Below are 24,275 nucleotides of genomic sequence, written 5' to 3'. Positions count from 1 at the left end.
GTAGTGCAATTTTTAACCAGGTCTTCCCATTAACACCTGACCTGCCCAGAGGGTCAGTCAATGAGCTCGTCAATAGCTTCAATGCTAACATGTTAAATGTAATGGACACTATTGCGCCCATTAAGGTGAAGGTTATCTCTGGAAGGAAAAAGTCTCCATGGAGAAACTCCACACTGGTGAAAAATGAAAAAAGAGAGTGTAGGAAAGCTGAGCGCAGATGGAGAAAAACAAACCTCCAGGTTCATTATGACATTTATAAAGAGAAACTTCACAATTATAATTTACAACTGAGGAATGCAAGGAGGTCCTACTTCTCTGACATCATCACTAAAAACAGCCATAATGCTCGGGTCTTATTTTCTACAGTTGACAGGCTAACAAACCCTCCTGTGTCAGTGGCAGCTGAACTTCATTCGACCATGGCCTGCAATGACTTTGCCAAATTCTTCACTGAAAAAATCCAAAAAATTAGACAAGCAATTGGTACATCAACAGCAGATCCAGGATATGTACTGTGTCCACCAAAAAACTGTTTAAACACCATGAAACAGTTTGACCCTATTAACAGCAAAGACCTGGAGGACATCTTAGGTCAACTGAACTCCTCCTCCTGCTGTTTAGATGTCCTGCCAACAAGTTTTTTCAAAAAGGTCTCAAAGACTTTAGAGTCAGACCTGTTACAGATCGTCAACTTTTCTTTATTATCAGGTGTGTTTCCAGAATCACTAAAAACTGCTGTAATCAAACCTATACTGAAAAAGGACAATCTTGACAAGACACAAATGAACAACTACAGGCCGATCTCAAATCTCCCGTTTTTAAGTAAGATCATTGAAAAAGCAGTTTCTCAACAGCTCAGTTACTTCTTAAAACAGAATAATTGCTACGATGCCTTCCAGTCAGGTTTTAGACAGAACCCCAGCAATGAAACCGCTCTGACCAAAGTGTTTAATGACATATGTCTGAATACAGACAGTGGAAAAATGTCAGTCCTAGTTTTACTGGATCTCAGTGCAGCATTTGATACAGTTGACCACAACATATTACTCAAACGACTGGAGAACTGGACAGGTCTTTCAGGAACTGTACTAAACTGGTTCAAAACATACGTAGAAAACAGGAAATACTTTGTATCAATAGGTAACTTCACATCTGAGCAGACAAGTATCACATGTGGAGTTCCCCAAGGTTCCATCTTGGGACCCCTTCTGTTTAACATCTACATGCTCCCACTGGCACAGATTATAAACAACAACAAAATAAACTATCACAGCTATGCAGATGACACACAAATATATATCACAATGTCACCAGGAGACCGAGGCCCTGTGCAGGCTCTTGGTAAATGCATTGAGGAAATCAATGACTGGTTGTGCCACAATTTTCTCCAGCTAAACAAAAACAAAACTGAGGTAATAGTCTTTGGCGCCAAAGAAAAACAATTACAGGTCACCAGAGAACTTCAATCTATACATCTAAAAACCACAAACCAGGCGAGAAATTTGGGTGTAGTGATGGATGCAGACCTAAACTTAGAAAAACACATTAAGACAATAACAAAGTCAGCTTACTATCACCTCAAGAATATATCAAGGATAAAAGATCTGATGTCTCAACAGGACCTGGAAAAACTAGTCCATGCATTCATCTTTAGTAGGCTTGATTACTGTAACAGCATCTTTACAGGTCTACCTAAAAAATCAGTCAGACAACTACAGCTCATTCAGAACTCTGCTGCTCGAGTCCTCACTAAGACCAAAAAAGTGGACCACATCAGTCCAGCTCTGAGGTCCTTACACTGGCTGCCTGTCCGTCAGAGGATAGACTTTAAAGTTCTGATGCTGGCCTATAAAGCTCTGAATGGTTTAGGACCAAAATACATCAATGACCTCCTGACCCAGTATGAACCATCCAGATCCCTCAGGTCATCTGGATCCGGTCTTTTATCAGTTCCCAGAGTCAGAACCAGACACGGAGAAGCTGCATTCAGCTTTTATGCTCCTTATATCTGGAACAAACTCCAAGAAAGCCTCAGATCAGCTGAAACACTCAGTTTATTTAAATCCAGGTTGAAGACTCACCTGTTCTCAGCTGCATTTGAATAAAGCACCAAATCCACACTTTAAGCTTAAATTTCAAAACTTACATTTAACTACTGATTTTATCTACTGTTCTGATTTTATCTGTTTTGATTTTATATACTGTTGTTTGTTTGTTTGTTTGTTAATTAGTTAGTTAGTTTATTTGCTTGTTTTATTCAATTTTAAATCCTGCTTTTTATTTGTTCTTGTTTCTAATGTCTCTGTAAAGCACTTTGAATCACCTTGTTGTTGAATTGTGCTATACAAATAAACTTGCCTTGCCTTGCCTTGCCAAGATGGCCGACTTCTAAGTGGCCACCATGGTCACCACCCATCTTGAGGAGTTTGCCCCCTCACACATGCTAATGTGCCACAAACAGGACTTTAATATCACCAACCATTCCCATTTTACTACGGTGTATCCATATAAATGGCCCACCCTGTAGTATCAATAAAACAGTTTTATTGGGAATTAACTTAAAAAACAAACAAACAACAAACAAACATATGTCTCCTATTTTTTTTTGTCACACAGGAAAGAAGCATCAATATCTGATGAGATGACTTATTTATTTATTTTTTGTTTGTTTTTTCAACAGGAGAAAAATATCTCTGACAAGTTGATTTGTTCACATTTTCACATCTTAATTTTTAAGTGAAATGTGCATTTTGAGTTTATACACTATGTATATAAGGCGACCGTTTCCTTTTGCAGTATTTTTGTGTGGTTCGTTTTTCTATGTCTTAACAAAAGGGGAACAAAGGTGTTTTTTCACATGGTCTCACTGAGGTGATGCGAATTGAAACATGCATCCTTTTCTTTTTGTGTGGGGGGGGAATGTGCTGGAAAAGCTTGAAAAGGGACCTTGAAAGTGCTTAAAAAGTGCTTGAATTTGACCCTGAAAAAGGTGTATGAACCCTGAAGCTACATTTAATGAGGCACTGATATCACTAATACCAAAAAAAGATAAAGACAATACAGATCCATCAAATTACAGACCAATAAGCTTATTGAATTTGGACTGCAAAATACTTACAAAAGTTCTAGCCTTAAAGTTCTGGGTATCATCATACATCCAAATCAGACTGGATTTATGAAAACACGCTCTTCCTCAGATAACATTCGAAAGCTACTCCATTTGATGTGGCTGAGCCGGTCTAAAGATACTTCAATAGCAGCTTTCTCCTTAGATGAGGAGAAGGCTTTTGACAAAATTGAATGGAGCTTTCTTTTTTCAACCTTGTTCCGGTTCGGGTTTGGTCCACACTTTCTAAATTGGGTTAAAGTGCTATACAAAGAACCAAAGGCGGCGGTAATATCAAATGGTATGGTTTCACCCTTCTTTAGTTTGTCACGTGGAGCTCATCAGGGCTATTCTTTAAGCCCCCTTTTGTTCTTAATTTTTATAGAAACATTGTCAGTGAGTATCAGATCAAACAAGGAGATTAAAGGTGTCATAGGTGGGCAGCAGGAACACAAACTCCTCCTCTATGCTGATGATATTCTTGCCATTATAACAGACCCACTTTTATCAGTGCCGCATTTAATGGACACCATAAAGGCGTTCTCTGAGGTGTCAGGTTATACTATTAACTGGGGAAAGTCTGAAGTAATGCCACTATCCCCACTATGCTATCCATACATGGTAGAAAAATTCAATTTTAAATGAGTGCCTAGAGGGATGAAGTATCTTGGGATTAGGCTAAGCCAAGATATGGAGGCCCTACCCCCAACTTAATTTTGACCCAGTCCTTCTAAAAATAAAAACAAATATAGAAAAATGGGCCAAATTAAAAATCTCATTGTGGGGCAAAATAAATATTGTAAAAATGATTATAGCTCCCCAATTTAACTATGTAGTAATGATGTTACCAATTGCGATACCGCCTGGTTTCTTTAAACAGTATGAAGACTTAATTAAGCAGTTTCTGTGGGATGGGAAAAGGGCAAGAATCAAGCTAAGTAAATTATATGCTCCTAGAGAGAAGGGTGGTTTAAGTTTACCCGATCCAAGATTATGTTCAGTCTCATTCGAGGTGGCAAAATTGGTTAATTACTGGGGGGAAAATCAAGCCAGACAGGAATGGCTAAGTATAGAGTCTGAAATTTATACTCCCTTCGATCCAAAAGGTATGTTGTCTCAAAGCTGCACTTCAACGAACCCAATGTTGTTTCACTCTACCCAGGTTTGGCTCAATATACATAGAATTCTTAAAATATCACCTCATGTGCAGTTTTACTCATCTCTTTGAAACAATCCAGCTATTCGTATAGGGAAAAAATTGTGTTTTGGAAATTGTGGCAGTCTCATGCCATAAATGTTATTAGCGACTTATTTAAAGATGGGGAATTTATGACCTATAGAGACCTTGTTCAAACATACAAATTGAAAGGGAAAATTTCTGCAGATATTTGCAAATTAGACATTGTGTGACGTTGAAGTTCAGAAGGGGACATGAAAATCTAGTTCTAAATTTTATAAATATGCCTCAGGAGCACCACACAGCATCATGTTTTTATAGGTTGGTAAATGATAATAGAAGTGGGGAATGTTCCAATAGTAAAACTTTGTGGCAGAAAGATTTAAATGCACCAATTCCAAACAAAAAATGGATGGGCATTTTGGCGGAAAATGGGATTTATGTTAAGGAGGCGAGGAGCAAATGCATACAATATAAAATTCTGCATAGATATTATCATACTCCAACAAGATTACACCGTATGAAGCTTATGGCTGACTATCTCTGTTGGAAATGTAAAATTGAGGCGGGGACTTTCCTACATTGTTTTTGGGAATGTTCCCTATAATCATAACCACTGCAGTCGTCACACTTTTAAAAGGTTGGTCAGGATTAGAAGTGCCCTTAACTCCTGAATTGTGCTTGTTAGGAGACTGCTCTCATATTCCAAGAATTCATAATAATATTTTTACGGTTGTTATGGTTGGTTGGTAACTGCATCGAGGATTATCCTTAGGCACTGGAAGACTACAGTACGTCCTGAACTGAAAGACTGGATCAGAGCAATGGCAGAGACTGCTTCCTATGAGTCCATGCTGAATAAACTTAAAAATGATATAGAAGACAAAGATGAACATTGGGACTACTTTTGGAGCTATCTGAAGCAAACAGGAAATCATGACCATATTATCATAATCTGAAGGACTATTAACTGTGGCCACTGGTCCAAATGTTACTTTAACGTCAATTTTATTTGCCCATTTCTGTGTTTCTTCTCTTGGAACCCACTGTTAGTTAGTTTCTCTTTTCTTTCTTTTAGACTTGTAAGGGCAGGGGTGCACACCAGCAGTTTTCTTGTTTTGTTTTGTTTGTTTGTTTGTTTTGTTCTTTTGTTTTTCTCCCTCTTATACAGGTTTAAGTATATGATGCAAAATCAATAAAAAACTTTAATGTCAAAAAAAAAAGATGATAAGTTCAGGCTCCATTGTATTGCTATGCGTTCGCCAAACAAGAAACCACTATGCTGTGGAGCAACTAGAAGCATGAATAAAGAAAATGAAACAACAAAACTCCACTGGTTATTCAAAACATGGAACAAAATACTCATGGTTCTAAATAAACAGACACACATACTTCATTTAAGAAACACATTTTTAAAGCAAATTTATTTAATGATGGTGATCAACTTGTGGATACATTACTACAACATTTTATGAAAATATTTACGAGTTAAAAATGGAACAAAATAAAATGAACTGCATTTCATCAATGAAAAACTGTAATGATGAGCAAAATATTGTTTAAAAGATACAGAAAATGAAATTTAAATTTTTCAATTTAAAATCTCTGGTCAAAGCATGACATTTTTGTTAATTATTTTATTGCATGCAAATGTATTTTGTCCATATCCTCTTTAACATTCCAGGGTGCAACCTAACAAGGGCTATATAGTTAATTAAAAAAAAAAAAAAAACGCACAAGAAAAGCACAAAGTAATTACTTGATTCTCCCTACTCAAACTCAGACAAACACAGCAGAGGAGTCTGATCCTAAGAAGTGACTTGCCCTCAGTCCAACGTAGAGCGGCTGATTGAATGTGGTCTGGACTCTGTGAAGGAGAGTCATGGTGCCAGAGACACTATAGAAGGACAGAATACCTGCTTTGTGATCCAGGTACACTCCAATTTTGGAAGACACAGGGCCTGTAAACCTATAACAATTTTTTCCATGACTGAGTGAATAATTACTACTGTAACAGTCTAATGCCCAAGACTCACTATTGTTTCCAAATTCACTTTGATCTCCCGTTCTGCTTATGCTTTTGTATGCGACTGCTATGTAAATACCAAACCCACTCCACTCTACCTCCCAGTAATGACATCCAGTCAGACTTTCTCTGCTCAGGACCTGAGACCTGTTCATGAATCTTTCAGGGTGACCTGGATATGCCTGTTTTTTACTCACAAATGTTGCCCTTCTGTTCTCTTCAGATAATAACAGCCGCATGTTTACAGTGTCTGGATCCAGTGTGAGCTGAGTTGAAAACTTTAAGAATTCAGCTCTGGTTTGTGGCTCTGGTTGAGGTAGCAACACGTCTACATCAGTCACTGTGCGGGAAACTTTTTGCCATCCTTCCTGAAGATCATCCTGCAGTTTATTTTTCACCTCTAATACAGCAGCCGGCACATCATCAAAGTACAGCAGAGGATGACGTTTAGTAAAAGGTATCTCTGTAGATTCAGTAAAATTTGAGAACAAAGGGAACATGTGTAGAAACTGAGTGTGATCCTCTGTGTGAGAGAGCTGTTCCAGTTCAGCATGTTTTCTTTTCAGTTCACTGAGCTCTTCCTGCAGTTTTTCCACAACCTGTTTAGCTCGTTTTACTTCAGTTCTCTGTTGGCATCTGATCTGTTGCTGGATATCAGAATTTTTTTCTTTGATGTGAAAGAAAATTTGTTCAAATGTCTTCTCAGTGTCCCTCACAGCTTTATCAGCAGACTGATTGATGGCCTCCATTTCCTGCAGAAACACCTTAACATGTTCTTCTCTGTCCTGAATTCTTATTTGAAAATTTTCCAGACACGGCTTCAGCTCTTTCTGCTTTTCAGTTCTTTCTGTTGAAGCTGGGACTGTGTCGTGGCCTTTATGTTCACCCATGGAGCACAAATAACAGATACACTGCTGATCCGTGCGACAGAAAATCTTCATTACCTCATTGTGGTGAGAGCACATGTTCTCCTGAAGCTTCTTGAATGGGTTGACCAGTTTGTGTTTCTTCAATCCATCTACATTATTATGAGGCTGTAGATGGCGCTCACAATAAGAGACCACACAGTGCAGACACGACTTGAAGGCTTTCAGTTTTCTCCCACTACAAACATCACAGGCCACATCTCCAGGTCCAGCATAGCAGTGATTAGCAGGAACAGCATACAGTCCAGTCTGCTTCACTTCCTCCACTAACTCTGCTAACATGGTGTTTTTCACCAGAGCAGGCCTTGGTATGAAGGTCTGTCTGCACTGAGGACAGCTGTGGATGTGCTTCTGATCCTGTCCATCCCAGTGAATTTTAATACAGTCCCTGCAGTAGCTGTGTCCACAGGGAATAGTCACAGGATCATTCAGTAGATCCAAACAGATCGCGCAGCAGAGTTTGTCACCAGCAATTTTAAATCCTTTCTGTGCCATTTCTCCCCATAGACAAAGTGTCAGGGAATGCATGTGAATGTTTTACAGTTTTGACAGAGAGCAAAAGAAGGAGGGGTTGACACATTCTGATAGATTCCAGAAACAGGATCAGCAGGTTTGAATGACCTAATATGTGTTAAGTGCATTGCTATGCATTCCTGCCTCAGTAACTGGAAACGCCTGAGAAATCATCTTCCACCAAAAACAAGAGGAAGCTTTTCTTATATTTTATTTAGGTTATTGTAATTGCATCCATATATCATAATAATATATTTGAGAATGCTTTGGTACTCTCTTGCCCTCCTCATGTTACTATTATCATTATTATTATGACATTGATTGAAATGCACCTAATTTCAAACACCAAATAATCTTTACCAGGTGAGCATTTTCCTTTTGGTTTGAAGTCTAAGACATGTATAAATGTTACATATTTGTGAAGACTAACATTGTTTAAGTATGTCAGGGCATCGCAGCAATGCACAGTTAGCCCCGTAGAATCAGCTGATGTCGGATGTCGGAGTGGAGGATCCCATCCTGTACCTCCTACAGAGAGGCCACTCACACCTGAAAAAGGGAAAGGGCACGGTCAGGATCCTGTTTCTTGACTTTTTGAGTGCCTTTAATGCAATCCGGCCCCGTCTACTTCAGGAAAAACTAAACAGGATGCAGGCGGACCCCTGCCTGGTCGCTTGGATCTCCAACTACCTCATTGACAGACCACAGTACGTCAGGCTGAAGGTCATCACATCTGACACTGTGGTCAGCAGCACAGGGGCACCACAGGGAACAGTGCTTTCCCCTCTTCTCTTCACCCTGTACACCTCTGACTTCTGCTATAACTCTGAATTATGCCATATTCTGAAGTTTGTGGATGACACGGCCATCATGGGGTGTATCTGGGATGACCAGGGCCCTGTTTCAGGAAGCCGGTTTAGTGGAAAAACTGAGTAAGTATACCCTGAGTTAACGAAAACTCTGGGTTTTCGGTTTCACAAAGCGAGTTCAGCTGAAGCCTGAGTGAGTCACTATGACGACACACGCCGTGAAGCTAACCTGCCCCCTAGCAGGTTTACTACAACTAACCCTGACTGTCTCCGCCCCTTTGTCAGAAACCTGACAGTAGGAAGTGTCGGACATGGCGTGTCCCTTCCTTGAAGAGCCAGTAGATCGTGAAGCCCAAATTCTCCGCAGAGCTCTCCGCCGGGAGAGAGTGATCAGAGCGCGTTTGGACATTTTATCATTTCCTGATGATTGTCTGTGCGAACGTTACCGTTTTTCAGCACAATCTATAAGTTATTTGGATAACATCCTCAGGCCATATATTACGCATGTGACACATCGCGGACATTCTCTCAGTTCATTGCATATTATTTGTATTGCACTTCGTTTTTTTGCAAACGGGAGCTTTCTGTATAATATTGGTGAAGCTGAGCACGTTTCCAAGGCTACCGTCTGTCGGGCAGTCAGGAATGTTACAGTTGCACTGAAACGTCTCCTGTACTCGTCTGTGGTGTTCCCCGGTCATAGATCCACAAGATTCATCAAAGAGGGATGCCACAAAATTGCAGGTGTCAGGATGACCAAAACTTAATTTATGATGTGGTGATACTTGAACTACTACTTAAATATTACATTTATTTTCAGGGTTCCCAGGCGTGATTGGCTGTATAGATGGCACTCACATTCCAATCATTGCTCCTTCAGTAAATGAAGGAGACTATGTGAACAGGAAGTCTTTCCACAGCATTAATGTACAGGTACATAGTTCCCTGTAGCATTTCAAACTAACAAATTATTTCATTATAGTAATGGATGCTAATTTGTGTTCTCTGCACTGTGAAGATCATATGTGATGCTGCCAACATTATCACAAATGTGGAAGCCAAGTGGCCAGGCTCTGTCCATGACTCACAAATATTCCGTGAATGTACACTGAGCACAAAATTTGGACATGGTGAGTTGAGAATACTTTAAAATATATAAAGACCAATTGCTTCAGGGACATTTGAACTGAAGTGTATCCTTCTGTCTTAGGAGAGTTCACTGGCTACTTGCTTGGTGATAGGGGGTATCCATGTTTACCCTATTTGCTTACCCCTTACTCTGACCCTGAACCGGGCCCACAGCAGCGATATAATCTGGCTAATTGCAGGACAAGAGCCAGAATTGAAATGACTATCGGAATGCTTAAGGCCCGGTTCCAGTGCCTGCAAAGACTCAGGGTCACCCCAGAAAGGGCATGTGACATTATTGTGGCATGTGTGATTCTTCACAACATTGCCACAATTAGAGGAGAACACTGTCCTTCTGAACCAAACAGCAGTGATCCAAACCATGAACATCCTGACCCTCCCACGGACATACAAGATGGAAGCGCAGTCAGAGACACCATATGTCACAATCATTTCTTTTGACCCATCACCTCAACATGTTGAAAGAAGAATAAACAGATGTTTTGTTCAACTGGCTTTATTGGTCGCCTGTATTTCCTGTACACAAAGTATTAAAAGATGTAAACCTCATAAAGTGTCTCTGTTGCTTCCTCCTCTGTAACAGCTGTCAATGTTTCTTCATTATTTTCCTGTAGTAAAGAAATAAACAACATTGCTGTTCTACTGTAAACTCATATAATCTGTGGAGTATTACTCACAACTGCATGTTGGTCTGGCTCAACAGGAGGCTGCACCAGATGCAGTACACCACCACCATCAACTGATAGAATATGAGGTTCATACAGGTCACTTATAACTTACAAGGAACCAAATGGCAATTAACAAACATACCAATCAGCTTACACTTCATTGTCATTATGCTCTCAAAGACAACCAAGACTGAGGGAAGGCAAAATCAGTAGGAAAATAACTTCACTACAAAATAATCCATTATGGTAAAGAGTTTATCAAATGAATGAGTAGCACTGCGAAGGTGACTGTGAAGAAAGGATGTATGCACATCATGTATTATTTTGAATTTACCCCCTATGTAGGCACTTGTGTCTTGCGGGGTTATTGACTCAGAGGATGTCCCCGCAGAGATGCCTTCGGCCACAGGGCGCCCACTGTTTTGGCTGAGGGCCAACTGCTCAGCCTCTGTGAGTGGTGGTGGTGGAGGACCCCCACCTGTTTTTCGGGCCTCCGCTTTTTTTCTGTTGGCTATAACGGGCCACATTTGAGCATACAGAATAAGCAAATATGTACTTGTAATGTGCTCAGATAATTTCAATAAGTGCTTACAGAAAGGAAATTAATGTAGCCTCTAACTGCAATCGATTTACATCGGACAAACAGACCAAGCACTATGGCTCATAATACAATTACACCTTACCTGTTTGGACTATATTTTTATATTTCATTTTTACTTGCTGCCAGGAACGTTTGGGGCCTGTTGGGTTGCACCTGTGCTCACATCACGTCACAAAATAAAATGTATAAAATAACAAATAAAATAACATATGATAAAATAACGTGTTAAATGGGTGGAAATCCCTCGATCAATGTTTATATTAACACTCACGCATTGACTCTGTCGGCTATGTTTTGCCATGCATGCTCCCTGTCTTTTGCAGCTGTGGCTAACTTTACTTTTTTCCGCGGAATTTGCATGTTATCGGCATATGCTGCCATCAGAATTTCGGCCTCAAGCGCTGTAAAATACATTGACCGCGCCTTCTTTCCCATGGTGACTCGCTTAATCTGTGCTCCGCTTATCAGGGCTTTATGTATCCTCGTCCTGCGCGCTTCACTTGGGGTTAAAGCAACTCCGCGTTGACTGAACTAATTGTTATCAGCCTTTCTGAAACCGAATATTCCGAGTTGGACAGTTCGGGGTTACTCAACCCTGAGTATCATTTTTCACTCTGAGTTTTCTAAACCGGCTTCCTGAAACAGGGCCCAGGAAGAGGAGTAGAGGAGTCTGGCGAGGAACTTTGTCACATGGGAGTCACTCAAACCACCTGCAGCTCAACACATGAGAGACCAAGAAACTGGTTGTGGACTTCGGGAGGTCCAGACTAGTTCGGATAGAGGGAGAGGAGGTGGAGGTGGTCAACAAATACAAGTACCTCGGGCTGTGGGTGGACAACAAACTTGGACTGGTCATACAACACGCTGCACCTGTATAAAAAAGGCCAAAGCAGACTGTACTTCCTCAGGAGGCTGAGGTCTTTTGACATCTGCACGAAGCTACTGAGGATGTTTTACCAGTCGGTAGTTGCCAGAGCTGTTCTGTGCTGTGGTGTGCTGGGGGAGCAGCACAGCAAAGAAGGACTCATCCAGGCTGGACAAACTGATCAGGAAGGCTGTGGTCGGCATGAAGCTGGATGATGGGTCTGTCTAGCACAACCCCTCGCTGGAATGAGACAATTCTACTACAACTACAGAAGCAAGACGCAAGTCACCAAAGTTCTTTGTGTTACTCGTACACGAGGGAGAGAACTGTGACAAGCATGTTCCTGTCGCTCACCCCAGTCGCTCTCGTCTGCTCCCTCGTAGCACTGGTCTTTATTGAGGTTACATGAATATGCATAGGTTCATTAACATAGGATATCATTACATAGGCGTACATGTAAACAAAGAGTACCTTGTCTGTGTGTACGTATAGGCGTGTGTGTGTGTGTGTGTGTGTGTGTGTGTGGGGTCAAGATGTGGCCCTGTGAACGACTTCCCTAAACCTGCTGGCCTGGAAGTCCAGCAGTTCATCTAAACAAAAGGCACTTATACTGAAACAGATATAGTTGTGTTTACCATACCATAAAACAGTAAGAGAAGGTATGACTATGACCTCTCTCATGACCCCAGGATGTGTGTGTATGCCAGAGTGCTCTGGGAGGCACACAGAGTCTTTGCAGACTGCTAAGGATCAGACATCCTATCATTATGCAATCGATTATAAAACTGAGCATATATGAGTAAATATTTCTAAGCATAAATGACGATCCACAATATAAACCTGACATTGGACACTGGCGACAGTGGCAGAGAAAAGGACACTAAACTGCTGGACATTATGGACAATGCTGGGCATTCTCTGTGTAACAGAGTCATAAATAACATTGTTATAATTACACAAAATGTGTTCTAAACCCCCAAACTTCTCCTTTTATACCTGACTTTTAGGACCTCCAAGCCTGTAGTTGTGTTCATTATCAGTTAGAGCCCCTCCTCATTCTTTTCTTCTTCTTTGGTGCAATACTATAAATACAGTGTACCCCTTTTGCCTCTCCCCTTTTTCTACAATTCCCCTGTGGGAGAGGTGGGTGTCATTTCTTTCCAGCACCTTAAAGCACACATAATTCATATTTAACCACCCTGATGTTTATGATTGCGATTTTAGTTCAGTTATTGTCATTATTGAGCCTGTTTTTGTAAGATGTTATAAGTGTGTAGTATGTGTGTGTCATAAATGTGTTTTAGGCGCCATAAATGATAGCATGAATATGTATTCCTTGCTAGCTTGGGAGCTGTGGTGGGTTGAGCTAATCCTCTTCCCCACTGTCTGTATTTGGTCGTAGGAGCTGGAGTGGGCAAATTATTTACTTGGAGGTCTTTCTTTCTTTTACCTTTTTTATCAGGTATGTCAGATTTCATGTTGTTTTTGTTTTATCTTATGTCAAATATGTTACGTGTAAATGCATATTTTATGTTTAATGTAAAAATAAATGCCAGCCCTTTTTCTACAATTCCCCTGTGGGAGAGGAGCTGGAGTGGGCAAATTATTTACTTGGAGGTCTTTCTTTCTTTTACCTTTTTTATCAGACACAACGCAGAATCACACCGGTTACATCTGCACACAGTCGTAAATAATCAGAGGAGCCTATTCAGCGACAGTTTGCTTCTCCCAAAGTCAAGAACCAACAGACTTAAAACCTCCTTTGTCCCACACGCTGTTACGGCCCTGGGCTGGCTGTGTACCTCTGTTGTGCTCTGTGTCTTTAAGAGTCTAGCCAACGGAAAAGTTTTCCCAATCCCTGAGGTAATTGAAAACCCTATCAATGATTCTGTTTTGGTTTTTGAACCTGCCGCTGACAGTCTGCCCTCTGTTTTTCCTGCCTGCGTTGTCACGCGCGCCCACAAGCGCAAATACGGTGATGTTAGTATTTAGTATTTATTTATTTATTGTCATTGTCAAGAACAATGAAATTGCGTTTGGGGCTTCCATACAACCCAAAAAAAAGAATAAAATAATAAATACCCCTTAAAACCCAAGTGTACATATTTAACCCAGTGTGACTCCAATGCAATAAGACAATCCTTAGCAATAATGTTCGTAGAAATTCAGACAAAGACCTGAGAAACATGACAAAATACAACAATGCAACCCATTCAATATTATTGTACTGTGAGATATGATATCAGATATGATAGTTATCTATTTAAGAAAGAGGGGGGGGGGGGGGGCAGGAGGGGGAAGAGAATAAAGATGTGATGCACCAATGCAGACCAGTTCATTGCTATTGAGAAGTTGGATATGGTTATTGTCCGTGAGAGGGGGGCAGAGAGTTCAGGAGCCTCACAGCCTGTGGATACAGGCTGTTGGCCAGTCTGGATGTTCTGGCCTGTATAGACCTGTACCTTCTCCCTGAGGGCAGCAGATGGAAAAGGTGGCGCGCAGGGTGATGTTGGTCCCGCAGGATACTGTGCACCCTCCTCAGACAGCGAGTGGGGAAGATATTACTGATCTCTGGCAGACTTGTTCCAATAATTCTGCCAGCTTCTTTCACCACCCGCTGGAGTGCTTGCTGATCGGCCTTGGTGCAGCTGGGGAACCACACTAGAAATCCATACGTCAGAACGCTGCTGATGGCACAGTTGTAGAAGTTCAACATCAGAGATCTGGGAATGTGTGCGCTCCGCAGTCTCCTCAGGTAGTAGAGGCGCTGTTGGGCCTTCCGTGCAACTGAGGTGATATGGTTGCCCCAGGACAGGTCCTCGGTCACAGTTACCCCCAAGAATTTAAAACTGCTCACCCTCTCCACCGCCTCACTGCCAATGAAGAGAGGCAGATGGTTGTTATGACCCCTCTTCTGGAAATCTACAATGATCTCCTTGGTCTTTTTGGTGTTTAAGACCAAGTTATTGTCGTGGCACCATGACTCAAAGCAGCAACCATCGTTCCCATCCCAAAACAGTCAAATGTCACATGTCTGAACGATTTCAGACCTGTGGCACTCACCCCCATTCCCGCCAAATGCCTGGAGAGACTGGTCATTAAACACATCAGAGCTGCTTTTCCACCATCCCTGGACTCTGTTGACTTGTCTGACTCTTTTCTATGTTCTGAAGCTGTTCCTGAGAAAGCTGAAAAATGCTTGTCTGATAGAATGCTACCCGCTACACCTGACCTGTCTTTTGAGGTAAACAAAACAGATTTTGTCCATACGCAACAGAATGATCCAGCTCTGGCCAAATGTTTACTTGCCACAAATTCTAGCGATCAGAACCCATGTATTTACAGCTTTGAAAATGATGTGTTAATATGTAAATGGCATCCTCCTTCATCTAGTGATCTTGGCTGGAATGTATTTCAACAGGTAGTTGTAAAATCCGACCTCAAGTACTCAGCCTCGCACAGGACAGTTTCTCCGGACATTTAGGAATTAGGAAAACTTACCATTGTATTCTGCATCACTTTTTCTGGCCAGGTTTGAAGTCTGATGTAACCAAGTACTGCCGTTCATGCCACATTTGCCAGGTCAGTGGAAAACCCAACCAGGTTATTCCTCCCACTCCACTGCATCCAATCCCAGCTTTAGGCGAACCATTTGAGCACGTAATCATTGATTGTGTAGGTCCGCTTCCAAAAACAAAGTCAGGACATCAGTACATCTTGACTTTGATGTGCGCCGCCACACGCTTCCCCGAGGCGATTCCGCTACACACTATCAAAGTCAAAGCCATCGTCAGAGCATTAGTAAACTTTTTCTCCACTTTCGGTTTGCCTTAATCAGTTCAAACGGACCAAGGGTCAAACTTTATGTCCAAGATTTTCGCTCAGTTCTTAAAATCGCTCGGCATAAAGCATCAAAAATCCAGTGCGTATCATCCCAAATCACAGGATGCACTTGAGCGTTTCCACCAAACATTAAAAGCCATGATGAGGAAGTTCTGCCTCGAGTCAGGAAGAGAGTGGGATGAGGGTCTGCCACTTCTCCTTCTAGCGGTGAGAGAGAGTGTGTAGGAGTCCACGGGTTTCAGTCCCGCGGAGCTGGTGTTTGGACACACAGTGCGTGGTCCCCTGCGGCTGCTTAAAGAGAAATAACTGTCTGACACGGCTATCCCCGAGCAGAATGTATTAGATTACGTAAATTGTTTTAGGGAGCGTCTGCATAAAGCCTGCGAAATTGCATGCGAGGCTCTTTCCGCGTCTCAGGAGAAAATGAAAAGGAAATTTGATTAAAAAGTCTGTGCAGAGAAAATCTGAGGTGGGTGACAAAGTGTTGACTCTCCTACCCGTTCCTGGATCCTCTCTCCAGGCAAAGTTCTGTGGGCCCTATACTGTCCAAGAGAAACTGAGTAACACAGATTATGTTACAGGTACCCCAGACCATAGGACAAAGTGTTGTGTGTGCCATGTTAATCTGATGAAGCCTTATGTTGTTTGTGATACAGGTGTAAACTCCTCTTCATCCCCCGCTGCGCTGTGCTGTGTTCCTCCTGAAGGAAAAAAGAGGGAACACACGCATGTAAAGGAAGCACTCAAAACGTGCAGTTATCCTAATTGGGTGTTCTTAAAGTCAGCAGAGAGGCACAGAAAAGAAGATCAGACACCAGCGAGGGAGGATAAGAAGGACAGACGCAACAACATTGTCATCCCCTATGTAGCCGGTGTATCAGAAAAACTCAGGAGAGTTTTCTCCAAGCATGACATCCCAGTGCATTTCAGACCCAGCAACACACTCAGACAAAAACTGGTTCACCCGAAAGACAAAACTCCTAAACACAAACTTAACAATGTGGTGTATGCTGTACAGTGCAGCGAGGAATGCTCAGACCTCTACATTGGAGAGACCAAACAGCCACTTCACAAGCGCATGGCACAACATAGAAGAGCCACCTCCACAGGACAAGACTCAGCAGTCCATCTGCATCTTAAGGATAAAGGTCACTCTTTCGAGGATGCCAATGTTCACATTTTGGACAGAGAGGACAGATGGTTTGAAAGAGGAGTGAAAGAAGCCATCTATGTCCACTGTGAGCGACCATCTTTGAACAGAGGCGGTGGTTTACGACACCAACTGTCTGCCATCTATAATCCAGTTTTGAGATCCCTTCCCAGACGCCTTAACGCCCACTCACATCCTGGTCCATCTGATCTCAGGAAATCGCATGATAAGGTGGGGCCAGGTTTCACAATGAACTCACCCGAAACCCTGGCTGATTGGGACCCACACCCGCTTTCACACCTTGGCTCAGGCGATTAGAGGATCATCAGGGGTCCTTTTGTCCCTCTGTGGGGGGTCACTCCCACTAGGTTTAAATCTGGGACTCTCCACCATTTGACCTTAGAACTGAAGAAGCTTCTCGGATGAGAGGTGAAACGTCTTCAAGCAACTTAAAGAAGTCCAGACGATTTTCTTTGCAAGCTCCTTTGACAACAAAATGTAATCTTACTGGGATGTCCTAAAGACATGGACCCATGACAATGGCTTTTTACCTTTCACTTTTAAACCAAATGTCAGCTTGGTACTTAAAGTTCCGTCTTCATTCCTGTGCAGATAAACATATATATTCCTTGTAACTGTGTGAAGCAACAACCAGCTTTTTTCTTTTTTTTTTAAAGAGCATCTCAATGTTTTCACCTGTGTGCAATGGTTCTTTTTTTCTGGAACCTACAGCATTCTGATTATGAGGGTCTGCACTCATCATTGTTTTTTATCATAATCAGAATGCTCTAGGTACACTTTGATTGCAGTCTAAATTACACCATGAACAAATGAGCTGTCTGGAGAATTAAATCTGAGAATGTTAGCATGCTCCAACCTGTTAACAGCTTCATTGATTCTTTTTTGCTGGTTTCACTGCAGCAACACAGGTTTGGCAAACTGAATCAAATATAAAATAAGAATTTCCAACATACGCTTTTTTGGTTCTTGTGCTTCTTGGACAAAAATGTAATATGATCATCATTCCATTTCAAATTACATGATTTAACTTTCATTTAATAATTTATTTCATTCAATAAATGAAGATCAACCCCCAAAGCAGATATTGAGTTTATTATTGCAATCCCATTCTTAATCCAAGGAATTAATATGACGTCATCCGACACCTTGCAGCTATAACAGCTTTAACCCTTCTGTGAATGCTTTGCACAAGGTTAGAAGTGTTTAGAAGTGTTTATAGGACTTTTTGACCATTTTTCTAAAAGTGCATTTATAAGGTTAGACACAGATATTGGACATAAAGGCAGGGCTTGGAGTCTTTGCTCGAATTCATCCAAAAGCTTTGGGGCAGGACCAGTGAAGTTCTTCCCCACTTCCTCACCCACGTCTTTATCAACGTTGCTTTGTGCTCTGGTGCACAGTCACGTTGGAACATGAAGGGGCCATCCTAAAACTGTTCCTACAAAGTTGGGTGCACCACTGCATCTGATTCGCTGCATTATGCTTGGTGATGTAAGACTTGGATGCAGCTGCTCAGCCATGGAAATTTATTTCATGAAGCTCTCAACTCACTGTTCTAAAGATAATCTGAAGGCCACATGAAGTTTGAAGGTCTGTAGCAACTGACTCTGTAGAAAAATATTTCAACTGTTACTTGGTGGTTCAAAGTTCTCTTTTCAGAGGGATGTCAACTTTGCATTTTATTTGGAAGAGTGTAGAAGAAGAGTGGAGAGGCACAAGTTCCCAGTTTTGGATGATTTGGGGTGTCATGTCATGAGTTGCGGTGGTGGTTGGTCCACTGTGTTTTATCAAGTCCAAAGTCAATGCAATCACCTACCAGGAGATTTTAGATTACTTTATTTCTCATGACAAGCTTTATGGAGACTCACATTTCTTTTTTCAACCATGCTAGCACCTCCTCACAGTGCTAAAGCTAATACTAGAGGGTCTGCTGACCAGAGGGATGAGAAACAGCCAACCCAAAAATACAGAGTCGTCAGAGTCTTCGGCCTCGTCAGAGTCTTCGGCCTCGTCTGGCCCGGCCTCTGCCTGTGCCTCTGCTACGCCTGGTCCGGCCTCTGCCTGTGCCTCTGCTACGCCTGGTCCGGCCTCTGCCTGTGCCTCTGCTACGCCTGGTCCGGCCTCTGCCTGTGCTTCTGCTACGCCTGGTCCGGCCTCTGCCTGTGCTTCTGCGTCACCTGGTCCTGTTGCGCCAGCTGGAGGTTCAGTCAAGCCACCCGAGGGGTCACGTCCACATCCACACTACCGCCGGCCGCCAGCCAAGCCACCCGAGGGGTCACGTCCACATCCACACTGCCGCCGGCCGCCAGCCAAGCCACCCGAGGGGTCACGTCCACATCCACACTGCCGCCGGCCGCCAGCCAAGCCACCCGAGGGGTCACGTCCACATCCACACTGCCGCCGGCCGCCAGCCAAGCCACCCGAGGGGTCACGTCCACATCCACACTGCCGCCGGCCGCCAGCCAAGCCACCCGACGGGTCACGTCCACATCCACACTGCCACCGGCCGCCAGCCAAGCCACCCGACGGGTCACGTCCACATCCACACTGCCGCCGGCCGCCAGCCAAGCCACCCGACGGGTCTCGTCCACGTCCACACTGCCGCCGGCCGCCAGCCAAGCCACCCGACGGGTCTCGTCCACGTCACCGCCGGCCGCGAGCCAAGCCTCCCGAGTGTGGCCAGCCATGCTTGCTTCTCCACTGCCACCTTCCACATGGCCGGCCCCCTGAACCCTTGAACTATGGACTACTGTGCCATCGGCCTCCAGGTCGGCCACCTGAACTACTGTGCCATGAACTCCTTTTCTGCCAAGATCATGGTCGCCTTCCTGAAACAGGGTCTCGGACTCTTTAGCCCTTGTGTTTGGACTGAGTGCTTCGGTTTCTTTGTTTTGTTTCTGGCCCTCCGTCCTGGACCCCCACCGCCCGCCCTGGGTGGGTTGTGTTGATTTTGTTTCATGTTTGTTTTCTTGCTGCTTCTTTTCTTTGTTCATGGTTTTGGGCGTCTGGAATCCGCCCTTGAAGGGGGGGCTCTGTCATGATCCTGGGTCTTTTGACCCAGCGTTTTAAGTTTGAGTTCATTTTGTTCATTAGGTTATCTAAGTTCATTTGGTTATTAGACTCCTTGTGTTTTCTTCCCCTGTATTTAAGTTTCCCCTCAACCTTCGTGTTTCATGCTGCGTGTCATTTGTTATCAAGTTTGTATTATTATGCCTAAGTGTTTCTAGTTATTATTTTCCCCTCGTGTTTCCAACCATGTTAAATCTCCCCTGCTCTTCATGCGTTTCATGTCTGTGTCTTACATTGTCAAGTTCGGGTTGTCATGTCTATGTCTCATTATGTTTCCTGTTTTATTGTGAAGAGGTCTGGTGTTCTGTGTTCATCATGTTCAGTTTTACTCTCCCACTGTGACGTCATTATGTTCATGTGTGCCAGCTGTTTCCTCATGTGTCTCCACTTCCCCTAATCACCTCCTGTGTATTTAAGTCCTCTGTTTTCAGTGTGTGTTTGTCAGGTCGTCTGTTGTTCACGCCATGTTCTCCATGCCATGTTTCTAGGTTTCATGTCCAGGTTTTTCCATGTTGTTTGTTTAGTTCTCCCAGTTTAGGTTAATGTTAGTTTTATTTCTGTTTGCCTTGCCCGTTATTTGTACCTTTTCTGCCAGCCTCATTAAACGGCTCGCTTTTTGTTACTCAAGTTTTGATCCAAGTTCCTTGGTGTCTGCATTTTGGGTCCACTCTTCACAATACATACAGTCTGCTCTCGCCAGACTGTGACAGTATGTGAAAGAGGAGGATTTTAACCACCTTAAAGATCAATAAACAACACATAAGTTGAATTTGTTTATGTGTGGTATCTTTAGGATTAGGATTCAACTTTATTGTCATTACACATGTATAAATACAGTGTAACGAAATATAGTTTGCATCTAATCAGAAGTGCAAAAAGAGAAATTATACAGTTTAGTTAAGCAAATATACAGATGTACTACGGGCAAATGTATGGATATACTGATATATACAGATAAGAGTAGTATAAATGGGGCAATAGTTATGAACAGATTATGTACAGAGAGACCAAATATACAAATGAACTACAGGCAAATGTACAGATGTACTGTACATATGTACAGATATACAGGTGATCTGTATAGCATACAGATGTTCTATATTGCTATACAGATGGGCAGATATACAGATGTACTATGAACAAATATACAGATTTGCTAAATATATACAGATGTGCTGGTGTGTGGTAACAGATCTACAGAGTCCTATGAGTATATCTACAGCAGTGGAAGCGTAGCGCTCTGAGCAGACTATAACAGTGAACAGTGTACGCACTATACCAGAGACTATGTCAGTGTCCTAAACTATAGCAGTAAACAAGTAACCATTTATTGTAAAATATTTTTTTATAAAATAATGAACTGAATAACTTATGTATAGAAACAGAAGGCGTTCATTAAAACTTGAAAAATTGAAAAATTAACTATAGAAAAATAAAAATACATCCCAGGGTTAAGAAATTGTTGTCTTTTCCATTAGTTTCTTCTTTAGTTGCTTTTTACTTGATATGACACTTTAAACTGTATAGTAGACTGTATATATTAACTAAGTAAGTAAGTAAAATTTTATTTATATAGCAACTTTCAAGATATATTCACAAAGTGCTTCACAAGACCTAACAATGGATAAAAACCAAGCAAAATTAATAGAAAGCAGATTTAAAACATTTGTTTTTAACTCATTTTTTTAAAGAGATCACAGAGTCTCAAATCGAAAGGAAGAGAGAAAAGTTCCAGAGTCTGGAGGCCACTGAACAGAAGGCTCTGTCTCCGTTTGTTTTTAGCTGAGTATGGGGCCCCATACACACTCATTCACTCACTTTGGCTCTCTGGGCATACAGTTAACATGGTTTGCATATTTTTTTAAGGTTGTAAGTAAAACATTATGTTACAATGCTTACACTGTCCTTTGTTAAACAATAGACTGTGTGTTTGGTATCTATCTGCATTAGTACCAGCCACCATCACTGCCACCACCCAGAGGCTGACAGTATTTAACTCCAACCCTCACTTTCAGAAGAAAGGTTCAGTCTACCTTCTACTTTGCTGTGAGAGCTGTCTCAAAGGAAGGATGTGGATAATTGATTCATTTATTTATTTATTTTTATCACTGTTTAACTTAAAAAGTGTTGTCTTCTATGGAGAGATCACTACTGACTTTAAACCATGCATTGAATTTTTCTACGCAGAAACGATACCACAGGGCATCAGTGGAGACTACCAGGCATTATGTCAGCACTATGAAAACCAATACCACTTTGCCACCCTGTATGACAGAAACCGTCGTATACCATTGTACCATTCTGCGTATATACTCAGTCCTGGAGATGGACCTAGGCCCAAAAATACAAACTGGATGATTGAACCACGGGTAAGCTGTGTAAAATATCACTGTGTGATGTTCAAAGACAGTCATGTATTTGAACTGCTCTCTTTTAAGAACATTGTCTGATACGGTGTATTTTAAAAATGGTTTTCTTAGAGAGGATGAAGAACAATAGTTACAGTGTGAAAGAGTCACTCTGTTTGGATTTTAACTGTTTGTTGAAGTGTGTATTCTCTGCATTTTACTGCCACATTGTTCTCCATCACCTGTAAGAATATGCAACACATTTAAAGCAGCTATTTTCCTCCTGCCTTAGATATTGTCATACTATACCACATATAATGTAATAACTTAAATAACACAACAACAACTGGATAAATAACAGGACAGGATAAAGAAGAAAACATACACAAAATTAGATGATCTTTAATAAAACGATGGTTAAAAAAGTCTGTAGGATTTTATTTGCTCTCTCACATTTTAAAATGACATGACTGCAGTATGACAGTACGCTCTCAGTGTTACACATTCCCACAAACTCACACTGAAACACAATTTGCACACACAGTATGAAGAATGATAAATACTCTTTGTAGCTTCTAAAGAAATAAAAAGTCTGTCTTTGTTGTCATTCAGCTGGTATCAGACAAAGTCAACACAGGAATGGAGTACCAAAAACATCCTGACCAAAATGTGAAGAACAGCCAGGCAGTCAATGAAGACTATAAACACTCTGGTTATACCAGAGGCCACCTCGCCCCCAGTGGTCACCAACAGACAGAAGAAGACAAAGAGGCTACCTTCACCCTGACAAATATTGTTCCTCAAATGGAAAAGTTCAATAACGGCCCCTGGAGTCTACAGGACGAGAAGATGTTAGAAAGGTTTAATGTCTGCATGCCAAAAATGTATGTTATCACTGGAGTCATGCCTTATGAGAAAGATGAACCCAATATCAATAACAGGGTGACTGTTCCTGAGTACTTTTGGACTGCTTACTGCTGCCCAACGTTCACGGCTGGACCTGACCAGAATTACTTTCCTACTTATGCTGCAGTGGGAAGAAATGATCCCAACAGTAAAGATGACATTTTGAAAAAAAAACCCACACAAGATGGCTATGATGTGAAGGAGATGTCCTTGGAGGACCTGGAGAAGATCCTGCAAAAATGGCTAAAGATGCCTGAAATGAGTCTCTTTAAAATAAAAGTGAAATAAATGAAATGAAATAAACATTGAGCTGTCAACTGTAATGTTTTTATCATTAAGTTAAAACAAAATAATATTTTAGAAACATATAACGTATCTGAGTTTCTTCAAAAAAATGAAAACATCGTACAGCCTTGTGCTGCAGGACGGGTTAAATAATGCATTTGTAAATAACTACCTATTTTCCTTTATTTTCACAAAGTATAATATTTTAGTATATTTTTAATATTATATCGAGATGAGGTGATTAAATTTTGGTGGTGAAAGAATGCTCTTTGGAGGGTTTACACTCAATAAATATTCAAAAGGATAATTTAATGAGATGATGATGCTTACATCCATACACGTCTAAAGGTCATTCCTGTTTGGGAATAAATATAATCTACAACCTGGCTGGCCGTTGGAGGCACGCAAACACAAATAGTAATCTCTGTGTCTGTGTGATTTATTTATTGTGCTGCTCTAACCTTAGTGGAGAACACAAAAAAACAGTAAAAAGAGCTGAAACTGAAAGATGTAAAAACAATTAAACAGAAACTGTCAGCATGAAAAGCCTGATGTAAAGAAAAAACCTGAAAGACTGAGATTATGCATTACATCAGAGTTTTAAAAAATGTGAAATTGAAAATAAGATGTTGTAAGATTGTTAGTTCATAGTCAGCTGATGAACAAAGCTCTTTTTATGTCTTTATTTCCTTCATGTTGAAATAATCTAAATATTCTACTGTGAAACAGAAGCACTAAACATTTAACCTTATGTTGAGTGAAGGATCTTTGTGCAATGAAAAAGCAGTCGAAGATTATTAATGATTGTTAAGC

The 24,275-nt window shown here is 41.5% G+C and overlaps 2 protein-coding genes across 2 annotated transcripts; one reads left to right on the top strand and one right to left on the bottom strand.

Moving 5' to 3' along the window:
* Positions 1 to 6,022: 6,022 nt before the first annotated feature.
* LOC113026061 (tripartite motif-containing protein 16-like) lies at positions 6,023 to 7,763 on the bottom strand. Its single transcript, XM_026174479.1, has one exon. It carries the CDS (start codon positions 7,761 to 7,763, stop codon positions 6,063 to 6,065), a length of 1,701 nt encoding a protein of 566 aa, XP_026030264.1. The 3' UTR covers positions 6,023 to 6,062.
* Positions 7,764 to 19,595: 11,832 nt separating this feature from the next.
* LOC113024915 (endonuclease domain-containing 1 protein-like) lies at positions 19,596 to 23,465 on the top strand. The gene is made up of 3 exons (XM_026172219.1): positions 19,596 to 19,692; positions 21,874 to 22,292; positions 22,884 to 23,465. The coding sequence occupies exons 1-3, from the start codon at positions 19,596 to 19,598 to the stop codon at positions 23,463 to 23,465; spliced, it is 1,098 nt and encodes a 365-aa protein (XP_026028004.1).
* The last annotated feature ends 810 nt before the right edge of the window (positions 23,466 to 24,275 follow it).

This window comes from Astatotilapia calliptera, chromosome 7, assembly GCF_900246225.1.
Source record: "Astatotilapia calliptera chromosome 7, fAstCal1.2, whole genome shotgun sequence".
Lineage (NCBI taxonomy): Eukaryota > Metazoa > Chordata > Actinopteri > Cichliformes > Cichlidae > Astatotilapia > Astatotilapia calliptera.
Note: the sequence above shows the minus strand (reverse complement) of the source record. Positions and strands in the feature narration are given on the sequence as shown.

Coding starts and splice junctions, on each gene's coding strand:
- LOC113026061 (XM_026174479.1), bottom strand. CDS start 7,763: ATGCATTCCCTGACACTTTGTCTATGGGGAGAAATGGCACAGAAAGGA.
- LOC113024915 (XM_026172219.1), top strand. CDS start 19,596: ATGGACTACTGTGCCATCGGCCTCCAGGTCGGCCACCTGAACTACTGT. Junction 19,693..21,873: donor GGTCGCCTTCCTGAAACAGG/GTCTCGGACTCT, acceptor TATCTGCATTAG/TACCAGCCACCATCACTGCC. Junction 22,293..22,883: donor ACTGGATGATTGAACCACGG/GTAAGCTGTGTA, acceptor GTTGTCATTCAG/CTGGTATCAGACAAAGTCAA.